The sequence below is a fragment of the Dysidea avara genome, chromosome 4 (genome assembly GCF_963678975.1).
Source record: "Dysidea avara chromosome 4, odDysAvar1.4, whole genome shotgun sequence".
NCBI lineage: Eukaryota > Metazoa > Porifera > Demospongiae > Dictyoceratida > Dysideidae > Dysidea > Dysidea avara.
In genome coordinates, this window is record NC_089275.1 from 14,323,742 (window position 1) to 14,349,209 (window position 25,468).

General features: G+C 36.7%; 1 protein-coding gene across 3 annotated transcripts; it reads right to left on the reverse strand.

Moving 5' to 3' along the window:
* Positions 1 to 1,389: 1,389 nt before the first annotated feature.
* Positions 1,390 to 24,179, reverse strand: LOC136253128 (collagen alpha-1(I) chain-like). Of its 3 annotated transcripts, none has more exons than XM_066045745.1 (15): positions 24,102 to 24,179; positions 23,824 to 24,005; positions 22,545 to 23,037; positions 14,603 to 14,825; positions 14,491 to 14,556; positions 13,242 to 13,355; positions 12,794 to 13,193; positions 12,484 to 12,668; positions 4,143 to 4,291; positions 3,271 to 3,445; positions 3,070 to 3,222; positions 2,573 to 2,725; positions 2,352 to 2,462; positions 1,770 to 2,053; positions 1,390 to 1,695 (listed from the first exon to the last, which is right to left on the reverse strand). In XM_066045745.1, the coding sequence occupies exons 2-15, from the start codon at positions 23,988 to 23,990 to the stop codon at positions 1,552 to 1,554; spliced, it is 2,817 nt and encodes a 938-aa protein (XP_065901817.1). In that variant the 5' UTR covers positions 23,991 to 24,005; positions 24,102 to 24,179; the 3' UTR covers positions 1,390 to 1,551. The 3 variants fall into 3 exon arrangements, with proteins under 3 accessions (XP_065901817.1, XP_065901816.1, XP_065901818.1); XM_066045744.1 differs by having other exon boundaries at positions 2,980 to 3,222; XM_066045746.1 differs by lacking the exon at positions 3,070 to 3,222.
* Positions 24,180 to 25,468: the final 1,289 nt, after the last annotated feature.

A 25,468-nucleotide genomic window follows, 5' to 3' on the forward strand; every position in this document is an offset into this window, starting at 1 on the left:
CAGTATATTGTAGCCATAAATACTGCATTAGACAGGCAGATGTTTCAAGTTAAATAACATCTAAACTTCAGTCAAAAGGCAATTTTGTTATAGGTTAATTCACATTGATATTGGCTGGAAACTTGATTTAGCTACTTTTACACAGAAAAACAATACCTGGAAGAAATCCTACAGGAGATTCTTTATTATTATTTTTATTTATTAAGGCAGCACCAAGTGCTGAGGGTCTGTAGGACGCCTGTTCCTGCAGCATGTTTAAAGTTGTTACATAAACTATGTTTGAAAAGGTAGAGAAATGACATGACTAGACCTAGGCAGCAGCCAAACTCAAACTCTTACAGGTCCGGAGTCTGCCAGGTGGTCAGGCTGTTTTCTCCTTTTTAATTTCATGTATATGTATCCTTAGACAGAGAGTGATGCATTATTTCAAAGTACCCCATGTGGAACTTTGTGTTAGTTTGTAGTTCCGTGGCTAGGACAAAATCAAATCCACCAGGACCACCATATACATAATTATGTGACCGGATTTAGCAAAATCAACCATATAGGTGCAACAGCCAAAAATGAGATAACATCAGCATGAAGTCACTACACTATCAGGCCAACAATTTCAACAGTTGGAGAGTTTGTACACTCTGGACAGACGAGCAGAGAGCTGAATGTGTAATATATGTCTGTTTTGTGAATATTTCAGTCTATTTCCTGCCTCTGACGGGCTGTTTTGTGGTCTGTTACCTTCACATTTATCATCCTCACATCCATTTTGTAATTGTAGTGTATTTTGTAGTCTATCTCTTGCCCACCCCACCACCCTGAAGACTCATGATACAGCAACACTGGCAAAAAAAAAACCTATCTAAAATGGGGGAAGCTCTACAAGGTTTCCTTGGCCACCAGGTGCTCTTAAAGATTGTAAATTGTTTTTTTCTTTTCAATGAATTGTTATTTTAACAGGGAGGCAGCATCAACCAAAGCTGTTCTTCACCTATGCCCTGCACATAACATACATATAAACACACACCTAATACAGTAACTACTTATGTACAAACTAACATTACTAAAATGTTCCTAAAATAATAATGTTACAGTATTTGGTGAAAAATCCATATGTGTAGTTGTCAAGGCTGGTGACTAACAATGCTTTTAATAATACATTTTTCTCTGAATCAACAATGCACCCATAAGGGTGATTTTCCAAAATCCAGTCACATACTATACTAGGGAAATTCCCTGTATTTACACCCACATGCATATAACACATGCATGGCACACACACTCAAAAGTGATACAGTTAATGCTTATGGTTAAAAACTGTAGATTAATTACTTTGATTAGTGAAGAGATAAGAGTACACATAAACCAATTTAATGATAAAGGAACTATGTGGAACATTTATTGAGTATTATCTGCATATAATTTGTACATATGCAATATTTAAGATATATAGCTATACTTTTTAACACTGCATTAATTTCCTTCTGAAAATATTTGTACTGCTCATGTTTGTATGTATGAGTTACAAGCGTGCATAGGGTTCTCTGTCCTGCGGTCCTAGTCATCAGTACTATAGCAAATGTCAAATGCTAACTCTTGCAGTAGTGGCTGACTGGCATCTGTTAAAGAGCAGGCAAAATTTCTTTCTCTTCTGAAGGCTAGTCGTTGAATAGCTTCATATTCTTTTGGATTAGCTTGCAACTGTAGAAACATTGACAGAGGTACATAATTATAAGACACATAATATTAATGAAGACAAAATTATGTGTACTTACCAGTCCCAAATCAACTCCATCAAATTCAGGACACAGGTCTCTGTTTCCAGGAGTTCCTGGTAATCCAGGTGGGCCGGGTGGTCCTTGTATACCAACTTCACCTGTAGGGCCTCGTCTGCCTGGATGACCTGGTAATCCTCTGTTTCCCTTTGGACCACTTTTGCCAGGTATTCCGGAAACACCCCGTACTCCTTTTAGACCCTGCCGTCCAGGGTAACCACGAGGACCTCGAGCTCCCCTCACTCCTTTTGCACCTTTTCTTCCAGGAGGGCATCCATCTTTAGCTGTACAAGCAAGTTTAGTTGTAAAAGTTATACCACAGCATGTGTACTGAATTATTACAACTGTCAGCAATATTTTTCTAGCATATAGTCTTGCACCACTTTTCAATAAAGCTGCATGGGTTATACACAATACCTATAATTTCTATATATATATATATTGTGTATTATTCTACTGGATTTTATGAACTATAGCTACATGTACATAATGTTCATCTCTTCATTTGAATTTTGTTAAATGCAACTCTTTCACAATTTTATACAGAACTACTGTATCACATGTGTTCTACTTTACACTTACTGGCTCTGGTATTTCTTCCATAATAATGACATTTTCGACCAGAAGGCCCATCAGGCCCTGCGCTACCTGGAGGGCCATCATCTCCTACTGCCCCACTTCTTCCAGCAGACCCTATATAATATATATTTAGTGACTAGAAATTTATCACAGCTACAATGTACTACAACTACATACTGTATGCTTTTGGCTATGAATTACAAATTTTGAAAACAACATTATACCTGCTGCACCAGTATCCCCTCTGAAGCCTTTACTACCCTTCCTTCCTTTAGGACCAACTTCTCCATTATTTCCAGGACTTCCTGGTGTTCCTCTATCACCACTGAAGCCTTTAGGGCCACGTGAGCCAAAGTTTCCTGGTATTCCAGGAGGTCCTGCAAAATAAATAATAAAAGTACTGAAGTCTATAGTGCATATACTGTACGGTAAAAATCACTATTTGCAAACTCCCTGAATTCAATACTGTATACACAGAAATGCATCCCTAATACAAACCCAGGCTTTTAAATTCACAGTCTATAATGTTTGCATCTGAAAGTAAAAATTAATCAAAAAGGCAATATTCTTGGTCATTATTGAAAGATTCAACTGTATAGTCTACATTGTCAGTAGAAATACAGTGACTGACCTGGGATACAGTAAGTGTTTGCAATTGGGCCTGGTGGTCCAGGCAATATCTGAGTAGTAATGGTGTTGATTGTTCTTTGATGTACTTCACCTCCAGAGGGTTGGATAAGAAAAAACTCATTCAGAATGATTTTAAACAATCTACAAACACAGGGAAATCGGCCTGGTGGTCCAGGGAGGCCAGGGACTCCTGGTGGTCCCCTATACCCTGGTAGTCCTCTAGGTCCTTTTTTTCCATCAACTCCTACTCAGTTACAATGACATATACATCAAAATTTAAATACATACAGACCTCTTTCTCCTTTACTTCCACTGGCACCATCAAGCCCATTAATCCCGGGATCACCAGGATTTCCTGTGAAGCCTCTCACTCCACTTTGTCCTGGATCACCACGGTTGCCTTTGCACCCTTTCTCCCCTGGCGGTCCAATAGTAGCTTCTCGTTTCCCACGTTGGCCAAGTGCAATCTTAATTATTAAGAGAAATTTATATTTAGGTGTTTCGAAGGAACAAGTTTACACTGATTGCCACCATTCTTGGGGGTTACAAAACAAAGCCTAATATATTATATATTTGCTTCTAAACTGTAAGCACTAGTTTTTCATTGATACTGTATTATAATGGTTTCTTTTATGATATCTTAAAATGTCACCATAGATTCGAGATGATCACTTATTAATACGTATTCCGATACTGCTTAATCGTGAATGCAAAATTATTGTTCATAAATGGCATATTATATATATCCTAGTGATTCATGCTTCAAAGCTTTAAAACTGGTTTAGGAACTGTACAGTAGTTATTTCCCAGCAAACAGTCCAGTAAGATGTTTAATTATCACCTTGACAACATAGAAGTGTTGTGGTTAAATTGATGTATGCAGCTTACAATTAACATGTTATGCTGACACTGAACCGTGGTTATTGATATTTTAAATTAATCATTATGTTGTACATATTTGATTGCAGAAAGACTGCATGTGGTACACATTTAATAGTGTTTAAATGTTTTTGCTGCATTTACTGTTTGCAATAAACATTTTTTTACTTGAATAGAGGCCAGTTAGATCAAAGCAGTCATAGAGTACCTTAGTTATTGACATTACATTTGCATCAGACCCTGTCAATAACTAAGATATTCTACTCATGCTGTAATATTAAGTACCTGCTCTTCTTCACATGGTAATCCTCTTCTACCTGGTGGTCCTGGTTTTCCAACTGTACCAGGGGGTCCAATAGCTCCTGGTTTGCCTTGATTTCCAGGACCTCCAAGGCAACCCTTACTGCCAATGTCTCCTGCATCACCAAATGGACCTTCAGCCAAAATATATTCACATTAATTCACTATAGGTATAATATCTCCTGTAAATTAATGTGCTGCTTTTCTAGGGATTGAATAACCCTTTCACAACAACTCCTGTGATTGTGAAATGCTATAGCTATGTCATAATGTTCACATGAAAATTAATGAACTTTACATTTTCTGCAAAAGTATAATTTTGGTGTTTTTCATTGTTGCTAATGACAGACAGATAGATAGAACACATGAAAACGTTTATCTTGCAAAATGTGTCTAATCATATAATTATGACTCAGTCTGACAAACCAATCTTATAGTTAGCCTTTCCAGATATCCAAGTATGACAACTCATAACTTTACATGCCTATGAATTTATTGAATCTTTGCCTCATAATTGTGCTATGTAGCTGCATAAAACTGCATGACTTGCTATATTTTAATATCAAGACAAGTTGTGAATTTTGAGTTGCGCCAATTGGAAGGCTGGTTTTGTAAGACTGGGTCATTATAATGAGTTCACAAGAGTTTGCTCAATCAAATGCTTTAGAATACATGGTACGTATTTAACACATGTACAGCGTAGTGCTATTAATGCATTGCACATAGGTAAGCCATTGTGATAAGTTTATAATATACACGTTCATCCTATTTAAGTTGCTACAGTAATGTGCTATCTAATCCAAAACAGCCAAGCTGTAAAAAAAGTGTGCGGCCCTCATGCCAGAAAGGCTATGGTGAAAAAAGATGTGAAATCCAAGGTGGCGGCCAAGAAATGGCTGTGATGGTAGGTTAATGGTAAAAATTTTAATAATGACAATTCAGGTAAATTTTGTGAAGCGGCACAAAAATTCACCTGAATTGTCGTTATTAAAATTTTTACCATTAACCTACCATCACAGCCATTTCTTGGCCGCCACCTTGGATTTCACATCTTTTTTCACCATAGCCTTTCTGAGGGCCGCACACTTTTTTTACAGCTTGGCTGTTTTGGATTAGATTTCATTTCTTTTTGCATTTGTATACCCCAAAGCCGGCCTATGGCCAGCTTTGGGACTTTTTTAACCTATGTTTTTTTTCTTTACTACAGGAAGAAGTAAAGATGAAGTAGATATACTTTAAATATTTTATCAGTAAATGTACAAATTATATATATAATACATATGTGACCGGATTTGCAAAAAGGGGCCTTCCACACACATCCAATTTGCCAACTTTGACAATTGATAACTTCAGATTGGAAAGAGCTATTGCCTTGAAATTTGGGCAGTGGTGATTTCTTTGCAGCTGAACTCTCCACATGATGGTTTCTTTGTAGCTGAACTCTCTACAAGGTAATTTCTTCTAGCTGATCTCTCTACAGGGAGATTTGTTTGTAGCTGAACTATCTACAAGGTAACTTCTTCTAGCTGATCTCTCTACAGGGTGATTTGTTCGTAGCTGAATTCTGTACAGGCGATGTGTTTGCAGCTGAGCTCTTTACAAAATGGTTTCTTTGTAGCTGAACTCTCTACAAAGTAACTTCTTCTAACTGATCTTTCTACAGCGTGATTTGTTTGTAGCTGAACTATCTACAAGGTAATTTCTTCTAGCTGATCTCTCTACAGGGTGATTTGTTTGTAGCTGAATTCTGTACAGGTGATTTGTTTGCAGCTGAGCTCTTTACAAAATGGTTTCTTTGTAGCTGAACTCTCTAAAAGGTAACTTCTTCTAACTGATCTTTCTACAGGGTGATTTGTTTGTAGCTGAACTATCTACAAGGTAATATCTTCTAGCTGATCTCTCTACAGGGTGATTTGTTTGTAGCTGAATTCTGTACAGGTGATTTGTTTTGCAGCTGAGCTCTTTACAGAATGGTTTTTTTGTAGCTGAACTCTCTACAAGGTAATTTCTTCTAGCTGATCTCTCTATAGGGAGATTTGTTTGTAGCTGAACTATCTACAAGGTAATTTCTTCTAGCTGATCTCTCTACAGGGTGATTTGTTTGTAGCTGAATTCTGTACAGGTGATTTGTTTGCAGCTGAGCTCTTTACAGAATGGTTTCTTTGTAGCTGAACTCTCTACAAGGTAACTTTTCTAGCTGATGTCTCTACAAGGTGGCTAGTTTGTAGCTGAACTCTCTACATGGTGGTTTCTTTGTAACTGAACTTTCTACAAGTTGACTTCTTCTAGCTGATCTTTCAATAGGGTGATTTGTTTGTAGCTTCACTTTCTACAAGGTAACTTCTTCTAGCTGATCTCTCTACAGGGAGATTTGTTTGTAACTGAACTCTCTACAGGTGATTTGTTTGAAGCTGAACTTTCTAAATGATGGTTTCTTTGTAGCTGAACTCTCTACAAGTTAACTTCTTCTAGCTGATCTCTCTACAGGGTGATTTGTTTGTAGATGAATTTTGTACAGGTGATTTGTTTGCAGCTGAGCTCTTTACAGAATGGTTTCTTTGTAGCTGAACTCTCTAAAAGGTAACTTCTTCTAACTGATCTTTCTACAGGGCAATTTGTTTTTGGCAGAATTTTCTACAGGGTGATTTCTTTGCAGCTGAACTCTCTACATGGTGGTTTCTTTGTAGCTGAACTCTCTACAAGGTAACTTCTTCTAGCTGATCTCTCTACAGGGTGATTTGTTTGTAGCTGAACGATCTACAAGGTAACTTCTTCTAGCTGATCTCTCTACAGGGTGGTTTCTTTGTAGCAGAACTCTCTAAAAGGTAACTTCTTCTAACTGATCTTTCTACAGGGCAATTTGTTTGTGGCTGTATTTCTACAGTGTGATTTGTTTGCAGCTGAACTCTCTACATGGTGGTTTCTTTGTAGCTGAACTCTCTACAAGATAACTTCTTCTAGCTGATCTCTCTACAGGGTGATTTGTTTGTAGCTGAACGATCTACAAGGTAACTTCTTCTAGCTGATCTCTCTACAGGGTGGTTTCTTTGTAGCTGAACTCTCTAAAAGGTAACTTCTTCTAACTGATCTTTCTACAGGGCAATTTGTTTGTGGCTGTATTTCTACAGTGTGATTTGTTTGCAGCTGAACTCTCTACATGGTGGTTTCTTTGTAGCTGAACTCTCTACAAAGTAATTTCTTCTAACTGATCTCTCTACAGGGTGATTTGTTTGTAGCTGAATTCTGTACAGGTGATTTGTTTGCAGTTGAGCTCTTTACAGAATGGTTTCTTTGTAGCTGAACTCTCTACAAGGTAACTTCTTCTAGCTGATCTCTCTACAGGGAGATTTGTTTGTAGCTGAACTCTCTACATGATGGTTTCTTTGTAGCTGAACTCTCTACAAGGTAACTTCTTCTAGCTAATCTCTCTACAGGGAGATTTGTTTGTATCTGAACTCTCTACATGATGGTTTCTTTGTAGCTGAACTCTTTGCAAGGTAACTTCTTCTATTGATCTCTCCACAGGGCGATTTGAACTCTCTACATGGTGGTTTCTTTGTAGCTGAACTCTACAAGGTGATTTTTTCTAGCTGAACTATCTCTTTCCATAGTTGCATGAACTCCCTACAAGGTAATTTCTTCTAGCTGATCTCTCTACAGGGTGACTTGTGTGTAGCTGATCTCTATACAGGTTTCTTATTTCTAGCTGATCTCTTGAATTCTCTTCAGGGTGACTGCTCTATTAGGATGACTGCTCTATTAGAGTATCTCGATCTCGCACTTGCCGCACCAAGTTGGATTTCGTGTTATAACTCCGTGGCTTTAAGTCTGATTCTTCTACACCATTGATGAGCCTTTCTAAGATGATTACTCCATCTGTACAACGGTTTTCAAAGCATTACCGTAAGCGGTTTATCTGGTAGGCGTGGCAAGCAGTCGTTTTTTTATTAGCTGATCTCGATTGCGTAATTGTTACACACTGTTGGTTTTTTCGTTGTATCTTCCTGGTTTTTAGCTCGATTTCTTTCAAACCACAAAAGGTTTGAGGTTCAATAGTTAACCTATTCACCCACCGATTTTCAGCTTCTTCCCATACGCGGTTTACCCTGTAGGCGTGACAACATATTGGTGTTATTTTTCGTTAATAATCGCTCATAACTCTTTGCCTGTTTATCGTATTCCAGCCAAAGTTGGTACCGAGATGCGCCTTTATATCCCCCTTCTGTGTGCCAAATTTCAAGGCAATCGGATAACGCGTTCGCGTTTTATAGCAGTTTTTGTAAGTGTGCGACAAGAAAAAGAAAAATAAGAAGAAGAAAAAAAAAAACGAAGAAACTGAGCCAATTTTTGAAGTCACATATCTCGGGAATGCGCGAAGCGATTTCGCTCAAATTTGGAATGTGGAGTGCTGCAGTTGGAGGGAATGTCCACAGCAAAAATCGTCTTGTTTCATCAAGGAAGCACAGAGCTACGGAGGTGCGAAAATTGCGTTTTCTTTCTTCCTGTCAATATACTCACGGGTGTTACGCGCCGGCTTCTTGGGCCGCACGACACACTACCGTGTGTCTTGATATTGTTGTAGGGGAGATACATTATGTATTGGCACAGTAAAAAGTCATTGTACACTTTAGGTTATCATCATTGTCCTAGAAACTGTGCCAACAAACTGTATACGGTGCAATGAGGTGCATAAGTAATAGTTGGACTTCAGACCACAGGGGTACATAATTTAGTAACCTGATGGCCCTATGTCATGATGCCTGAGTGAAGTGAAGGCACTACTACAGGGCCTGAGGGTTATAAATTACGTAAAACCCCTGTGGTCTGAAGGCTAAACCCTTTATGTCATTGTTGTACCTCAACACTCTTGACAGCTGCTTGCAGCAAAAAAAATAGCATTAATTAGTGGAAACAAGCCATTACTCCACCTGTAATTTTTGTTACATGTTTAAACTTAATTTTCAGGTAGTGATGCATTGCCAGCTCTACTATTGTTGGTGTGCATAATAACATGAAATGGGTCTAAGTAACTTAGACACTGCTAAAATCCACCACAAAAGAGCATAATAGATATTAGCAATGTAAAAACACTTAATATCAAAACACACGGTAGTGTGCCGTGCGCAACACCCGTAGTATATTGACAGGAAGAACAAAAACGCAATTTTCGCACCTCCGTAGCTCTGTGCTGCCTTGATGAAACAATACGATTTTTGCTGTGGACACTCCCTCCAACTTCAGCACACCACATTCCAAATTTTAGCGAAATCGCTTCAAGCGTTCCCGAGATATGTGACTTCAAAAATTGGCTTAGTTTCTTCGTTTTTTTCTTCTTATTTTTCTTCCTCTTTTCACACACTTACATAAACTGCTATAAAACGCGAACGCTATATCCGATTGCCTTGAAATTTGGCACACAGAAAGGGGATATAAAGGCGCATCTCGGTACCAACATTGGCTGGACTACGATAAACAGGCAAAGAGTTATGAGCGATTATTCACGAAAAATAAGACCAATATGTTGTCATGCCTACAGGGTAAACCGCGTAAGGGAAGAAGCTGAAAATCGGTGGGTGAATAGGTTAACTGTTGAACCTCAAACCTTTTGTGTTTGAAAGAAATCGAGCTTAAAACCAGGAAGATACAACGAAAAAACCAACAGTGTGTAACAATTACGCAATCGAGATTAGCTAATAAAAAAACGACTGCTTGCCGCGCCTACCAGATGAACCGCTTTGGGTAATGCTTTGGAAATCGTTGTACAGATGGAGTAATCATCTTAGAAAGGCTCATCAATGTTGTAGATGAATCAGACTTAAAGCCACGGAGTTATAACACGAAATCCAACTTGGTGTAGCAAGTGCGAGATCGAGCCGGATACTCTAATAGAGCAGTCATCCTAATAGAGCAGTCATCCTAATAAAGCAGTCACCCTGAAGAGAATTCAAGTGATCAGCTAGAAACAAGTAACCTGTATAGAGATCAGCTACAAACAATTCACCCTGTAGAGAGATCAGCTAGAAGAAGTTACCTTGTAGGGAGTTCATGCAACTATATGGAAAGAGATAGTTCAGCTAGAAGAAATCACCTTGTAGAATTCAGCTACAAACAAATCGCCCTGTAGAGAGATCAATAGAAGAAGTTACCTTGCAGAGAGTTCAGCTACAAAGAAACCATCATGTAGAGAGTTCAGCTACAAACAAATCTATCTGTAGAGAGAACAGCTAGCTTGTAGAGAGTTCAGCTACAAAGAAACCATCATTTAGAGAGTTCAGCTTCAAACAAATCACCTGTAGAGAGTTCAGCTACAAACAAATCTCCCTGTAGAGAGATCAGCTAGAAGAAGTTATCTTGTAGATAGTTCAGCTACAAACAAATCACCCTGTAGAGAGATCAGCTAGAAAAAGTTACCTTGTAGAGAGTTCAGCTACAAAGAAACCATTTTGTAAAGAGCTCAGCTGCAAAAAAATCACCTGTACAGAATTCAGCTACAAACAAATCACCCTGTGGAGAGATCAGCTAGAAGAAGTTACCTTGTAGACAGTTCAGCTACCATCATTTAGAGAGTTCAGCTTCAAACAAATCATCTGTAGAGAGTTCAGCTACAAACAAATCTCCCTGCAGAGAGATCAGCTAGAAGAAGTTTCCTTGTAGAGAGTTCAGCTACAAAGAAGCCATTTTGTAAAGAGCTCAGCTGCAAACAAATCACCTGTACAGAATTCAGCTACAAACAAATCACCCTGTAGAGAGATCAGCTAGAAGAAGTTACCTTGTAGATAGTTCAGCTACAAACAAATCTCCCTGTAGAGAGATCAGCTAGAAGAAATTACCTTGTAGAGAGTTCAGCTAGTATTAGTATTAAATTATGGACAATGTACAATCATTACAGGTAACTTAATAATAGGCCGAGGGCCTTTTAGTCTGTCCATATCCAATTTGATGCCAGTAGTTTAATATGCAAAACCTCCATTAAGGAGTATGACGCATATATTGTATATCTTATAAAATTATTCAAGAGTTTCTGATCAAGTTCATCACAATACTTGCTTGAGACACTGCATCGCTAAAATCTGTTCTGTAGCTACTTTGATCGTGATATTATATGGCTTGATATGATGGAGTTGGTCTAAATTAGGAAGCTTCTCTTAGAACTATTTTACCATTCTTAATCCGATACAATTTATCCTGCTTGTTGAGCTCACTTAGCCTAGCACGTAGTTGTTTGTTCCGTATTTGCTCTAGCTACAAAGAAATCACCATGTAGAGAGTTTAGCTGCAAAGAAATCACCCAGTAGAAAATTCAGCCACAAACAAATTGCCCTGTAGAAAGATCAGTTAGAAGAAGTTACCTTGTAGAGAGTTCAGCTACAAAGAAACCATTCTGTAAAGAGCTCAGCTGCAAGTATATCACCTGGACAGAATTCAGCTACAAACAAATCACCCTGTAGAGAGATCAGCTAGAAGAAGTTACCTTGTAGATAGTTCAGCTACAAACAAATCACCTTGTAGAGAGATCAGCTAGAAGAAGTTACCTTGTAGATCGTTCAGCTACAAACAATTCACCCTGTAGAGAGAGAATCTAGAAGAAGTCACCTTGTAGAGTGTTCAGTTAAAAAGAAACCACCATGGAGATTTCTGTAATAAAAATATGTATTATATATATAATTTGTACATTTACTGATAAAATATTTAAAGTACATCTACTTCATCTTTTCTTCTTCCTGTGGTAAAGAAAAAAAGATAGGTTTAAAAAGCCCCAAAGCCAGCCATAGGCCAGCTTTGGGGTATACAAATACAAAAAGAAATGAAATCTAATCCAAAACAGCCAAGCTGTAAAAAAAAAACAGTGCAGCCCTCAAAAAGGCTATGGTGAAAAAAGATGTGAAATCCAAGGTGGCGGCCAAGAAATGGCTGTGATGGTAGGTTAATGGTAAAAAATTTAATAATGACAATTCAGGTGAATTTTGTGCCTGGACCAAGCGGCACAAAAATTCACCTGAATTGTTGTTATTAAAATTTTTACCATTAACCTACCATCACAGCCATTTCTTGGCCGCCATCTTGGATTTCACATCTTTTTTCACCATAGCCTTTTTGAGGGCCGCACCCATTTTTTACAGCTTGGCTGTTTTGGATTAGATATTTATTTACACTGGAGATTTTGGTGTAATATAGAGTACTAGCTATTTAATGATTTCAAGCATAATGAAGTTGGTACCCTGCAGTATCATATCTCAACTATGGCTTTTGAATTGTGACAAAGTGGCTAAATTTTGGTAACACTGTTAACAAAACAATAATGATACAATAATAAATGATGTCATACCTTTTGGTCCAGGAAAACCAGTTGGTCCTCTTTCCCCTTTATTACCAGGTGGACCTGATGGTCCAGGAGATCCACGTAGTCCACGGCGTCCTTTAGGACAGAATGATGATACTGTAGGAAAGCCTCTATACATAGATGCTGCTGAATGTTTTATTCTTTGATGTGTTAAATCCAATTCCAAATGTCTAGAATATGTGCAAATTGAACACATGTAATTAACAGCAATGTTGTGGTGTATTCAGATTAACAGATCAAATAAATAGTGAATTGAAGGTTATGTGTACGTAAAGGTTTGATAAGTAAAACCTACTTTTCATATTCTTCAAGTTTAGAGAGCATCTCTTCTTTGTTGGTTGCCCATGCAGTTAATATGGTCCCTCTCCTAATGTGAAATTGACTTTTATCAGCAAGTGCATGAGTGTAGTTAAAACTGCTAGTTTCATTATCTTCTTCCAAGTAGTGCCTTAGGATAATTTCATTTGGTTTTAGTGGATGATTTTGACCTCTCCATGCATCAAAGTAACTCTTATGCATAGGCACATTCAGTTTATTTACTACAACTCGCAGGTTTTCAATATCCCTCTTGTTAAGTCCAGGGCAACGAGATAGTCCTGGTTCTCCTGGAGCACCTGGTAAGCCAGGTGGTCCTGCAGACCCTCTAATACCTGGATTTCCTTTATTACCAGGCCTTCCTGGATCACCACAGAGACCTATATGCCAACATAATTATTCCTTATACATTTTACAAGTTGTCTTACCACGAGGCCCACTCCTTCCATTTGTACCTGAAGCACCTTGGGAACCTCGAAGACCACGTGGCCCTGTTGTACCTCTCATGCCAATATCACCAGGATTACCAGGTACTCCAGTTACTGTGTGTGAGACAGTTACAGAATATAGTTAATGTACTTGAGGCAAATACATACATGATATTATAATAAGACAAACAATAAACCTTATTTCAAAAGCAGTACCTTGTTCTAATAAGCAAAAAGCACACTTTATGATAATACATATGCTCCATTATTCTGGCATAATTTGAGCATGATACCATAATTAGCTTTATTTTCATGCAAAAATTTTTCGTGATAAAAAAATTTCGTGTAAAAATATTTTCGTATGATTTATACGTAAATGACTGCTCTATTAGAGTAGTTCGATCTTGTATAAAATTTTCGTGCAAGAATTTTCGTACAAATTTATTTTGTATACGAAAATCATTTCATAAAGGAAATTACGGTACGTAGCTGCCTGAAGCATCAAGAATAATGCTAGCATAATAAGCAAAGTCATGTTATATAGCCCATGAGAAAGCCATGCTCTAATAGAAGTTAGAACAGTACGTTTTACATGGGCACCATTATCAAGGCCGCCCATCCATAAGGGAATGGGGGGCAACTGGAGACATTTTTCCCTGGGCCCCAGCCTGAAAGGGGCCTGGGGCCCCTTGAATACCTGTTTAAAAGATCGATATACTCTAATAGAGCAGTAAAGATCTCTATACTCTAATAGAGAGTCATAGTATTCTTCAGAGGAGCAGTGTAGCAAGCTTATGAATAAAGAGATAGTTGGTGAGGAGCAGCTATTGTCATTGCCAGCATGAAATGACTTATTTTTCTTTGTCTTCGACTTACAGATAGGCTAAAGTTGTGATTCAGTTTCAGAGTGGAACCCTCTTTGCCCCTGGGGCCCCACTTTAACTCTTTGCCCTGGGCCCCTTAATTTCTCTGGGCAGCCCTGACCATTATCTTTCTTTTGGTCACAAGTTAAAACATATTAGTATAATATCCACACTGTACGTACATACATACATACATACATACATACATACATACATACATACATACATACATACATACATACATACATACATACATACATACATACATACATACATACATACATACATACATACATACATACATACATACATACATACATACATACATACATACATACATACATACATACATATTTTTATATATATAAGTGAAAGTTTTTACTAACTGGATATGCAGTATGGTGATGGAATTCCAGGACATTTGCATGCTGTACCAGGTAAACCAGGAGGACCTTAAAAACAACCAATACATACATATATTTACCTAGATAATATTACCTGCTTTTCCTTTAGGCCCTCTTATTCCTTTACGTCCAGAGCTCCCTACAGACCCTTTTATACCTTTACTTCCCTTATCACCCTGCACACCATCATTTCCTGTATTTCCAACTTTACCCTTCTGACCAGGTGGCCCTTTAACTCCATCTGAGCCAGTCTGTCCTCTCTTACCAGCAAACCCCCTGCTTCCTTTAGACCCAGGTGGGCCTTCAACACTTAAATTCTAGCAGAAATTTACAACAAATTTCCACTGTAACATTAGATGCATTTAATAGCAATATACAGAAGCTTGACATCGGTACCTGTGTACTTCATATGGAGGACAGATGTGTAGTTATAATTATAAGTAAGTTGTCAGTTTGTAAATGGCAAATGTCTATGTAATGATTAAGGCGTTGTTACAGTGGCCCTGATGATTAAAAATTACTGTTGGCACATCAAGTTTTGATATTGGTTTGGAAGATCCAAGGTACATGCATTCTATTGAGATTTCCCTAAACACAATTTTACAAACTAAAGAAAAAGACATCACACAAGAATAATCCTGTATGCAGTTCATGCCAGATCAATTAAGCTTTCTTATAAATGGTGTTTCTTGTTTGTCTATATAATATATTTTCATGGTTTTGTCATATTTGTCAATGAACTGTAATATGAGCACCTGTAGATGTAAATAAGGAGGATAAAGCTGGTAAATTGTCTGACAGCTATTTATTAAGAGATAATTATCATTGTCTGAAAGTTCACACCTCAAACTTAAAGTAGGAATTCCAACCCTATTTTAAATTTGGAAAATGACATTTGTATATGGTGCTCAATAGATGGTGCATTAATTGCTGATCTCAACAATATATAGTTTGTTGGGTTGGAATTGGCTACTTGTAATTGTAATATTTAAACAGGGAGTCCACTCAGCTTAAGCTGATTTTCAGTGGAACCCTGTAAACAGCAAACAAAGATACACAACAACACAAATAAACACCAGAAATAAAGACACTTAATTAAAATACAAATACTTAAATGATGACATGCATAGTGCTTCAAAACTAACTGTCCAAAGACTCTCTAAAGAATAATTGAATTAGGAAGCCATCTTGGACTGTTTTGATTTGCAGTTACTTCTAGCTACTACTTTGTACATGTACTGAGAGTAATTTTAGAGTTTAGTGGACTTTGTATGCTTTGTGCTGAGCAAAGTTTGTTTAACCTAATGCATACTTGTCAACACAATGGTGTATAATGTTAGGCAAGTGGCTATCTCAAGTAAGTAAAAATATAGAAAATCAAGCTAAACAACTAAAAGCAGAGGTGTTGCAATGATGCTATAATACCTAAGGCAGTGAATGACACAACCATACGAAAATTGCTGTGTAGCTGAAAATCACTAACTCAAGCAAAGTAACCACAGCTTTAAAGTGGCCACTATTGAATACCTTCCATCTGACAGCACATTTATATATATATATAATATATTCTGCATACACTATAATATCTCTTAAAGATTACAAGGCAACACAAAACTTAGTTAGATGTAAATATAACACGCATGTTAAAACTAAGAATTCAAACTACGTTAGATTTCCACAATGATTAGTGTATTGATCAGGGCTTATGGTAACAATTGTAAAGTGTCAGGGAAAAGTTCCTAACAATCAAATGCATTGCACTTTGGAAGTGTATAAACAGTGGAATGGACTACTGGAATGGTGGAGTGGAATTATTTTCATGCTAACTGTAACAAAATTAAGTTATTAATGTACAGCAGAATGAAGAGTAGAAATGAAGCTACTATGTACATGTAAATTTGAACATAAATACAGCAACTGGAGTTGTTATCTTAGTAGTAACTATGTGTATGATTCATATAGCATGCATCCATAACATTGCATACAAAACTAGACTATTATGACTTGCATTACTTGTTCTGTTTGATGCTCCACAACATGTATTATGTCAGAGCTATATGTACACTGCATGTGTTGCCAGGATTTTTACATTTCTGTAGGTATTCAAATTGCATAATATAAAACTGCAATAGAAATAATTGTAAATCCTTACGAGAAGTATCACCATCAATAGCTAACTGGATTTCCCATTTGAGAACAGGGAAAAGTCAGAACTTTTAAAAATTCCATTCCACCATTCTAGTATTCCATACCATCCTTTATACACTCTCCTACACTTTGCCTGTTGTGCTGCCAAGTAGCCTGAGTGCTGTTTGTCAAAGCCACAAAACTACTGCTTTTATGGGGTTTTGGGACAGCAGAGGCTAGGGGTTGGGTCCCTCCCTCCCAAGTTTTAACATTTTATAGCAACCAATTGGTAGTATTGGTAGAATAAAATGTCATACATTTAGTTCAGATAGTAGGCTTCCCCCAATACTTTGAATGAACATAATGTCCTGCCAAATTCAGTGATGGTTGAAAAATGGGAAATTTGTAAAAATAAATATTTTGTCCATTGTCAGGCCATTGTCATAAACCCTGGTATGGCCAAACCCATACCAAGGTTCATCTTAATAGGAGCTCGGATGGCAGAGCAATCACCAAATAAATGTGAGTTGTTATTTTGTGCTACTGTAGGGTTCTATTGGGGAATTTTTTATAAAATATTTTGGATACTGGAATACCCTTAGAAACTTTAAAGACATTATTATGAAACCTGCATGATCCTTATACTATTGCATGCCCTTTTTGCTTTGTTACCTTTTGTCTGTCGCATGGATGCTTTGCAAGAGAAAATATGAACATATGTAGAGTAGAACCAGGTGCACACTTACAGGAAGTTAGGGCACAACAGCTATGAGAATAATGTGTTACTATAGCAGTTGTGGGAAATGAATATTCAATTCAATTATTAGCTTTATAGTGCAATGTTACAGGTGTACATGGTTGCACAACAGTAAAAGTGAGTTTGTGTACAATTGCACTAAAGGTAATCTGGTAAGTACCAGACCCCATAACTTAAATTAGAACTTATCATTACTTATATAATTACAATTAGCTACTAAGTGTATCAAAGTTGGGTGGCTTGGGATGTTTGGAGCAGATGCTACAAGGACATGTAAAGTGGAAACTATGCTGGTTTTCTGGATCGAAGTTTCTCATAAAATGCTGCCATAGGATTTTATTTAGTTGAAATTTAATGGTAACAAAGGATTAAGTCAATTACTGGTAAGCTGTTGAAAGTTCGAGGAAGTCTGTTGAAGTAGAAATTTCTTTGTTGATTAGATGACGTAAAAACATGTTCAAGTTTGTTACTGGAAGAAGACCTAGTAGAATGATGACAGAATTTGATAAGGTCCGGATGTCTAAATGACTGGATGGATTTTGAATTGATTTTATGAAGAACAGAATGTCACACTGGTCATAAATATGCATTAAAGGTAGTGGATTGAAGGCGAGTTTTATATTCAGAAACATAATCATTGAGGATGTATTTGGTAGCTCGGTGCTGTATTCTTTCAAGAGCAGAGATATCTTGGATAAGGTAAGGATGCCACAATGGGGAACAATACAGTAGCTGGGACCTTACTAGTGCTATGTACAGAGTTCTTTTAGTTGTAGTGTTAATAGAATGGCTGAATGTATGTCTAAGCAATCCTAGGGTTCGATAAGCTTTGGATAGAAATGTAGTGATAGTGGTTTCTTTAGGATAGGTCAGGTCACGATGGGTGTTGCTAGATAATATCGAGAAATCGTCAATGTTGTAAGAAGTAGGGAACTTTGTATTAAAGAGAGGTGAATAAATTTCTCAGTGTTAAAAGATAAGTTTGAGTCTTGAGACCAGTCAAATAAGGAGTTGAGGTCATCCTGGAGTTTGATAGAATCAAGCAGTTCAAAAATGAGTTTATAGCATTTAGTGTCATCTGTAAAAGATAAAGCATTGGAGTGATGACTGGATAGATACAAATCATTAATGTAAACTAAGAACAAAAGGGGGCCAAGGATGCTCCCCTGGGGAACACCTGATAAAACTGGAAGTAGAGTTGAGTAAGACCTGCAGTTCGAATCCTGGGGTTGGAGGGATTCTTTTCCTTACTTTGGCCCCTTTCTGTTACACCTTTTCAACTATAAGTCACTAAGTATAAGCCCTTGTAATTAGGTTAGGTAATCCTAAGGCTGCAGACTTTCAGTGCTGGTCATTGTAAAGCACCAATAACAATAACAATAACAACAAAGGAACCACTGAGTCGTACACATTGGTATCTATTATAGAGATATGTTTTGAACCACCACCACAGGTTGCCAGTAATGCCAATTTGCCACAATTTTAGAAGTAGTTCATTGTGAGGAACTTGGTTGAAAGCTTTAGAAAAGTATAAATAGATTACATTTGTTTGGGCTTCGTGTTCATAAATATCTTTGAGGAAGATAAGAAGTTGTTGCAAAGTTGAGCGTCCTTACATGAATCCAAATAGTGAGGTAGAGATATGACTAGCAATAGAATTTGTAACTTTTTCATGAACAATATGTTCGAGTACCTTGGACACAATGCAGAGTAGGGATATAGGTCTATAATTAGTAACACAATTTTTGTTGCCAGCTTTGAAAATAGAGGTGATGCAATGTATCTGTCATTCGGAAGGAAGACACAATGGTAAATGACATATGAAAATAAATAGTGTAAAGGTTTGGTTAAAACAATAGCACAGTTTTTTAGGACAGCAGGACTAATTCCATCAATACTAGTGGCCTTTGAAGAGTCAAGAGATAGTAAAGCAGTGTAGACTTCGTCTTCAGTTATATTAACAGAGTCAGTGGTAGAATTTGTAGTAGGCATGTCTTCAAATAGAGGTAGGGAGTAGGTACTCTGAGAGAACACAGAGTAAAAGTACCTGTTGCTTTATCAATGTCATGGGTGGCAGAACTATCATCAAAGAAGACTGTAGCAGGGATAGAAGCAGATTTAGTGATGTTTCTTACATGCTGATATATTTTTGAGTCATTACTGAAGGCAAAATTGTGGACTAGATTTGCTAAAAGTTGGCCTTGGCTTGTTGGATGCTGTTTTGGAGGTTATCATCTGCTGTTTTTATATGATTAAAATTGTGATCAGTAGGATGAGATTTGTGTTTCTTTCATAGAGTTTGAAGACACTTAATCTAATAGTGTATATTTGAAGTGTACCATTTTGGAAACTGAGAAGAGGTGGTTCTAATTTTAGGATTAAACAGGTCCATTCCCCTAGTTATATTGTTCTTGATAAAGAGCCAGATAGAGTCTATGTCAGTTAGCTGTTCACAGGCAGTATAGTCAATATGAGATTGGTAATTGATGAGGCCAGGATAATTGGCTTTAGAGTAATCAAAGATAACTAGTGGAGTATATGAGAGGTGTTTGGTCTGCATGTGACTTAACTCTGAAGGAGACAATAAAGTGATCAGATGATATCAGTTGGTAATGGGGGTGAATAGATATGTTGTACATAATATCTTCATTGTTAGCAATTATTAAGTCCAGAGTATTTCCTTGATTGTGGGTTGGCTCATCAACCAGTTGAAAGAGGTTTAGCTGAAACAGTAAGTCACAAAATTTGTTAGATTTTGGTGAGGAACCATTATAAGTGGCCCAGTTAACATCAGGGAGATTGAAATCTCCCAACAGAATAATTGGACTTGATTCATTGACTATGTTGGTAAGGTAAATATGCAGCAGCTCATGGTAAGTATCACAAGAGTTTGGAGGAATGTAAACAACACTGATTATAAATGGATTTGATGTAGAGATGAGAACAGTTAAGATCTCAACATTAGATGGGGATGACAATTGTCTACTAGTGATGTTATCCTTTACGGCACCCCCACCTCTAGAATCTCTATCTTTACGATAAATGGTGTAGCCATTGGGTATATTTCATTGTCAAATATATCTTGAGATAACCAAGTCTCGGTGATACACAAAATGCTAAAATCAGATGAACAAATAAAAGATTGGAAATTGGATAGTTTGTTGATGAGACTTCTGGTATTCATTAAGCAAATGTGCAGATCATTTGGTTGAGTGTCATGTGGGACAGAAATTTCAATGTTGATTGTAATCATGCGAGTTATTGATACTGCTTACAGTATTGATATCACTAGAAATTATTTCGGAGTTATCATTGGTAAAAGCATTTGAATCATTTGTTAAGTTAAAAGAAATGTTTTAGGGTGTACCAGGAACTAGTCAATTGTTGGAGGACTCCATTGCAGTTTCAGTTTGTGGAGATTGGGAAAGGGTGAATGATTTGGCCATGTAGTTTAATTGTTGAGGACAAACATTTTATTATAACAAATTCTAATGACTTTACGCTCAATACCATTTTGGATTAGAGACCCCATCTCTTTTAGAAGAAGTGACTCAATTATTCTTTCTTCTTTTGACATGTCTGGTTTGATTCTGATATCTTTAGAAAGTGATTTAGCTTTAAATAAGAGCAGTGATACATTAATAGTTTGGGTTAGTCTAACTAGTATTGGGCGTGGTTTTGTAGATTGGTCACGATACTTTTCTAGTCTCAGTAGAACACAAATAGATAGGGATTAATGGAGTTTTCACCTTCTGTAACAATGGATATAACTTTATCTAAGTTGTGAGTGAGCTGTTCATTCCTAGGAGTCCCCTTACTACATTCCTTTATTCCATATATTACTACATTAAACTTGCGATCTCCTTGTGCTTTATCATCTGCCTTGTCAAACGTTTTAGCAGTTGTTGCTGATTGTGTCTGCCTGTTGGTGACGGAAACAACAGGGGTTGACTGTATATCCGGTTCTGGCTTTGGAGAAGAGCCTAGTGGGTTAATAACCTCATTGATTGGAGATGCTGAAACTTTCAGAGCTGTTACTTCTTGAGTGAGATTATCAATGGTAGGTTTAATTCTTGCAATTGATTTTCTTGAATGCTTAGACAACAGTGTGGGCAGTAAAATGGATCTTCTCCTTCCTGCAACATTTTGTAGAGAGTCTGTGAGAGTCCGGCACATTGCCGGTGGATCCAAGCATTACAAGTACTTTCACAGTAAATTGCCTTGTTCCCCTCTGTCTTCAGTGGCATCAATAATAGGATCCAAACAAATTGGACAAATTGTTGAAGTATCACCTGGAGAGTTCATTGGAGGTCGTTTCCTCTTAGTACAAGGGGTTGCCATGATGACAATTCTAGTATTAATAAAACACGAGAGCAGACAGTTAAAGTACAATAGTTTTTTGACCTTTGGTGGTACCCTTAAAAGAAACTAAGCCACGGCACAACAGCGTATGCGTCTGGGGGTTAGGATCTTTAATGACAGAGACATCACGTCCATCTAAAATCAGCCTTGCTTGGTTTCTTGGTAACCCTTGTGACTAATGAAGACTTTGAGAAGTAGTAAGATGGCTTTGTAGACTCAAAAACACACAATTAGGACCAGGTAACGTATAGCACTATAGCGCCAAACAACCCTGCCAATCATACTCCAGTACTCAATCTCAACACCCTCTTAAGTATTGCCATTATCTAGTATCCACCGACATTTCCCCGAATGGAACATCACTGGCTTGACTCTTGAACAATTTATAGAATCCCTATCTACTTTATTATCAAATTTGTATTTGTGTATTTGTACATTTAGTGTGTTACCCTTGCAGGGCTTTGCTAATTATTACTAATAATAATAATAACTCCATTCCCTCATTTTTTTTGAATAATACAGCTTAAATACACAATAAAATAATTGCCCCAAATTAGTGTACAGTAGAACTGTACAGAAAAAGGCTGAAACTTGTAATCATAGAATAATGGTATATAAAATTTCAAGAATGGCTTTTGGTAGCTCTGAAACTACCCTCTATTCAATTAGAAAATTTTAACATTATGTAAAGTGTGTATCTATTATAATGCACGATAAATTTGTTACGAGATGTTTACTAGCCAAGCTTCGTGTATATGCATGCTTAGTTAATTACATGAACTCAACTAACTTCGACAATAATTTCAGCTATGCGGAAACTAACTCCTTTGCGACCAATTGAGCCATCTGACTTGAATGTGAGTTCAATTTTACTCAATGTGCTTGCACTGTCATTCAGCATGGGATCGACAGAGTCTCCACAAAAAATCATCTTACGGTCATTTCTATTCATGGTGTGTTGGAATTCCATGCAATCAGCACATCTCCTTTCAGTAACACTATCTATCTCTACATCAAATGGACATTTATTATCAAAGACATAGGAGAACTGATGATTTTTTTTTCTTTTCTGTGGCATCAAAGAATATTTGCAAAATGTGTTGTCAGGATAAACATCTTCAGGAGTAATTGGTGTCATAATAGTGTACAGCACAGATACATTTCGACCCCTTATAATATCTGATGAACTATTCTCTTGAGGCAATGGTACTAAAAATGGTTCTGGTTTTGCTTGAAGCCTGCACTGATTGTCACTGGGGAAGATATTGTAGCAAGCTCTGTAACTATGTAAATAAGAAATACTGTTACAAAACTGTACGAATCAATACATTCATTTATACAATATGATTAATAAATAATGGAAGGCATACAACCTCATTATTTCTTACTCTGATACTTGAGGATCAATATAATTTTGTAAGAGGTGTATATGGATGACATAATAGGCTTTGCTGTATTAATTTTGCAAGTTAATAAGATGATAGTTTTTTAAGATGGGCATGCTTGTTTACTGCATTTTGAAAAGATGACCATTGTAGTATGCTTGGCATCGTGATTGTAATGCAGTCACAATAATTTCTCTTCTAGGTAGGTTTTATTTACCTACATAAGTCAGTGTTGTAGTTTGAAGTAGTCTGGCAACAAGGACTAGGTAAACAAGTTGGCTATATAATAACAGATTTGGGTTATAAAAATTTCTACCTTTAAAAATATGTGTACATTCTTTATCTAGCACAATTCCATATATAGCACTTGTAAGTAACTGTGATGCAAGTACATTGATAGATGAATATATCAACTGAAGCTTTAAATTAATGTTCCTTTTGTCTGTGGATAAAAGTTACGATGCAGAAATTTAGTAAGAAAAAGTTGCACGCATGTACTTATATGCATGTATTGCATATACAGCTAATATGCAACAATACCTCTGAATGTACTTATGTCCTGTCTGATACAATGCAAGGTTAGCTCTGTATCGGTTTATACATGTTTGGCTATATACGTACAGTAAAAAGATCACCACTTTGTATACTGCATGTATAAAGTAATTATCCACATATACTACTTACCTCTGGTTATTACTCAATCTACTTTCACATTTAAATTGTCTATCTGTTGTGGAACAATTTGTCAATAGTGCATTAGAATGAGTAAATTCAGTTGTTACAGTAACTACCATAAACAAAGTATTTATGGCTACTGCACTTAGCAAAAATGTTGATGCACTACCAGACATTCTTGATATTGGTACCTACAATTGAGAAAACAAGGCACTGTATATCCGTATGTACATAAAAACACACATCAGAGCTAAATCATTATATTATATTACTCATACAGTACCTACCAGTAGTTAAAATGTCGATAGCTCCATAGTATAGTTGAAGTGGTCAGTAGGAGATAATATACTAAGGACTACTGTAACTGTAACTGTTGGTGTGGTGTAATTGTTTTATATTATTAATTTTGTCGGCAGTAAAGCCACAATAACACCACAAAGCCATTAAAGCAGTATACATTTAAAGCCAGTTAAGTATATTAATTTATTTTCTTATATACATGGTGAAAAGTATGTGCCTTCATCATTAGGTTCCGAATATTAAAAATGTCATGTGCTAACCCATGCATTCATAAAATTAATGGATAAGTCAATCTGTAGCTTATAAAACTTAAATGTCTGCAATAACTTATTCTACAGTATGTAGTCATTACTGTTAGCTAGCACTCATATTGACTACCCTTTAGATATTTTGAACTACAGGGTGTATAATCACAGGTGTATAAGCACAGGTGTATGTACATATTCTGTCATATGTGCGTAGTTATTAATTGTGTTTTGTCAATAATTGACTGCCCTTCTCTTATATGCAAAATAAACAACAATTAATATCCGGTTCACATTGATTAGGGTTTGCAAGTTAGGCTTTTTGATTAAGACTAATGTGAAAGCTGGGTATTTATATCTCTTAGCTTATAAGCTGAAAGGGAAAGAATGTATAAATTTACCAATGAGGTTTTGATAAAGAAACAGACAACATGCACTGAATTCTAATATGAGAAAGTATGACATGTCAGTTAAACAACTCTAAATCCAATGGGATAGCACTTTTGAAAACTTTGAAGTAATTTACCCTTTTAAAATGCAACTTTTTGTGCTGAGTTTGTGTAATTTTGAAATCTATTATATTCTATATTATACTAAAACTTATTATGGCTGTTTAAAATTTTGTGATGTAAACTAATCTAATATCAAGACAGTATAAAAATTATCACCCAATTATTAAGTCGGTCAAATAATGAAACCAAACCAACTGAGAATTGTGCAAAAATTTTGTATCTACACAACTACACAATGTACTCAAAAAGAAAAAGGAATGAGCTAAGGTTAACAAAAGCAAACCAAATAGTGATTTATGACAAATCAATTATGTTGCACTCTCCTAGGTACAAGAGCTGACTTGAGTGCTAAAATATTTCCATTGTGTACATATACTATTGTAGTTACAAAACTGTCAGCTATTGAAGAACACCCATAGATCATGTACTGATGTGGATAAATGTGATCAGAATTTGAAAACTGGGTTTTCCACATAGTTCTCTCTTAATGAACAAGTTGATGTTAGCAATCTGCTGTAATCATGAGGGGAAATAGCCAAGATGGCTGTGACAATGCCTTAGGCCAACCACTCCAGGTGTCAGAAGAATGTGATACAG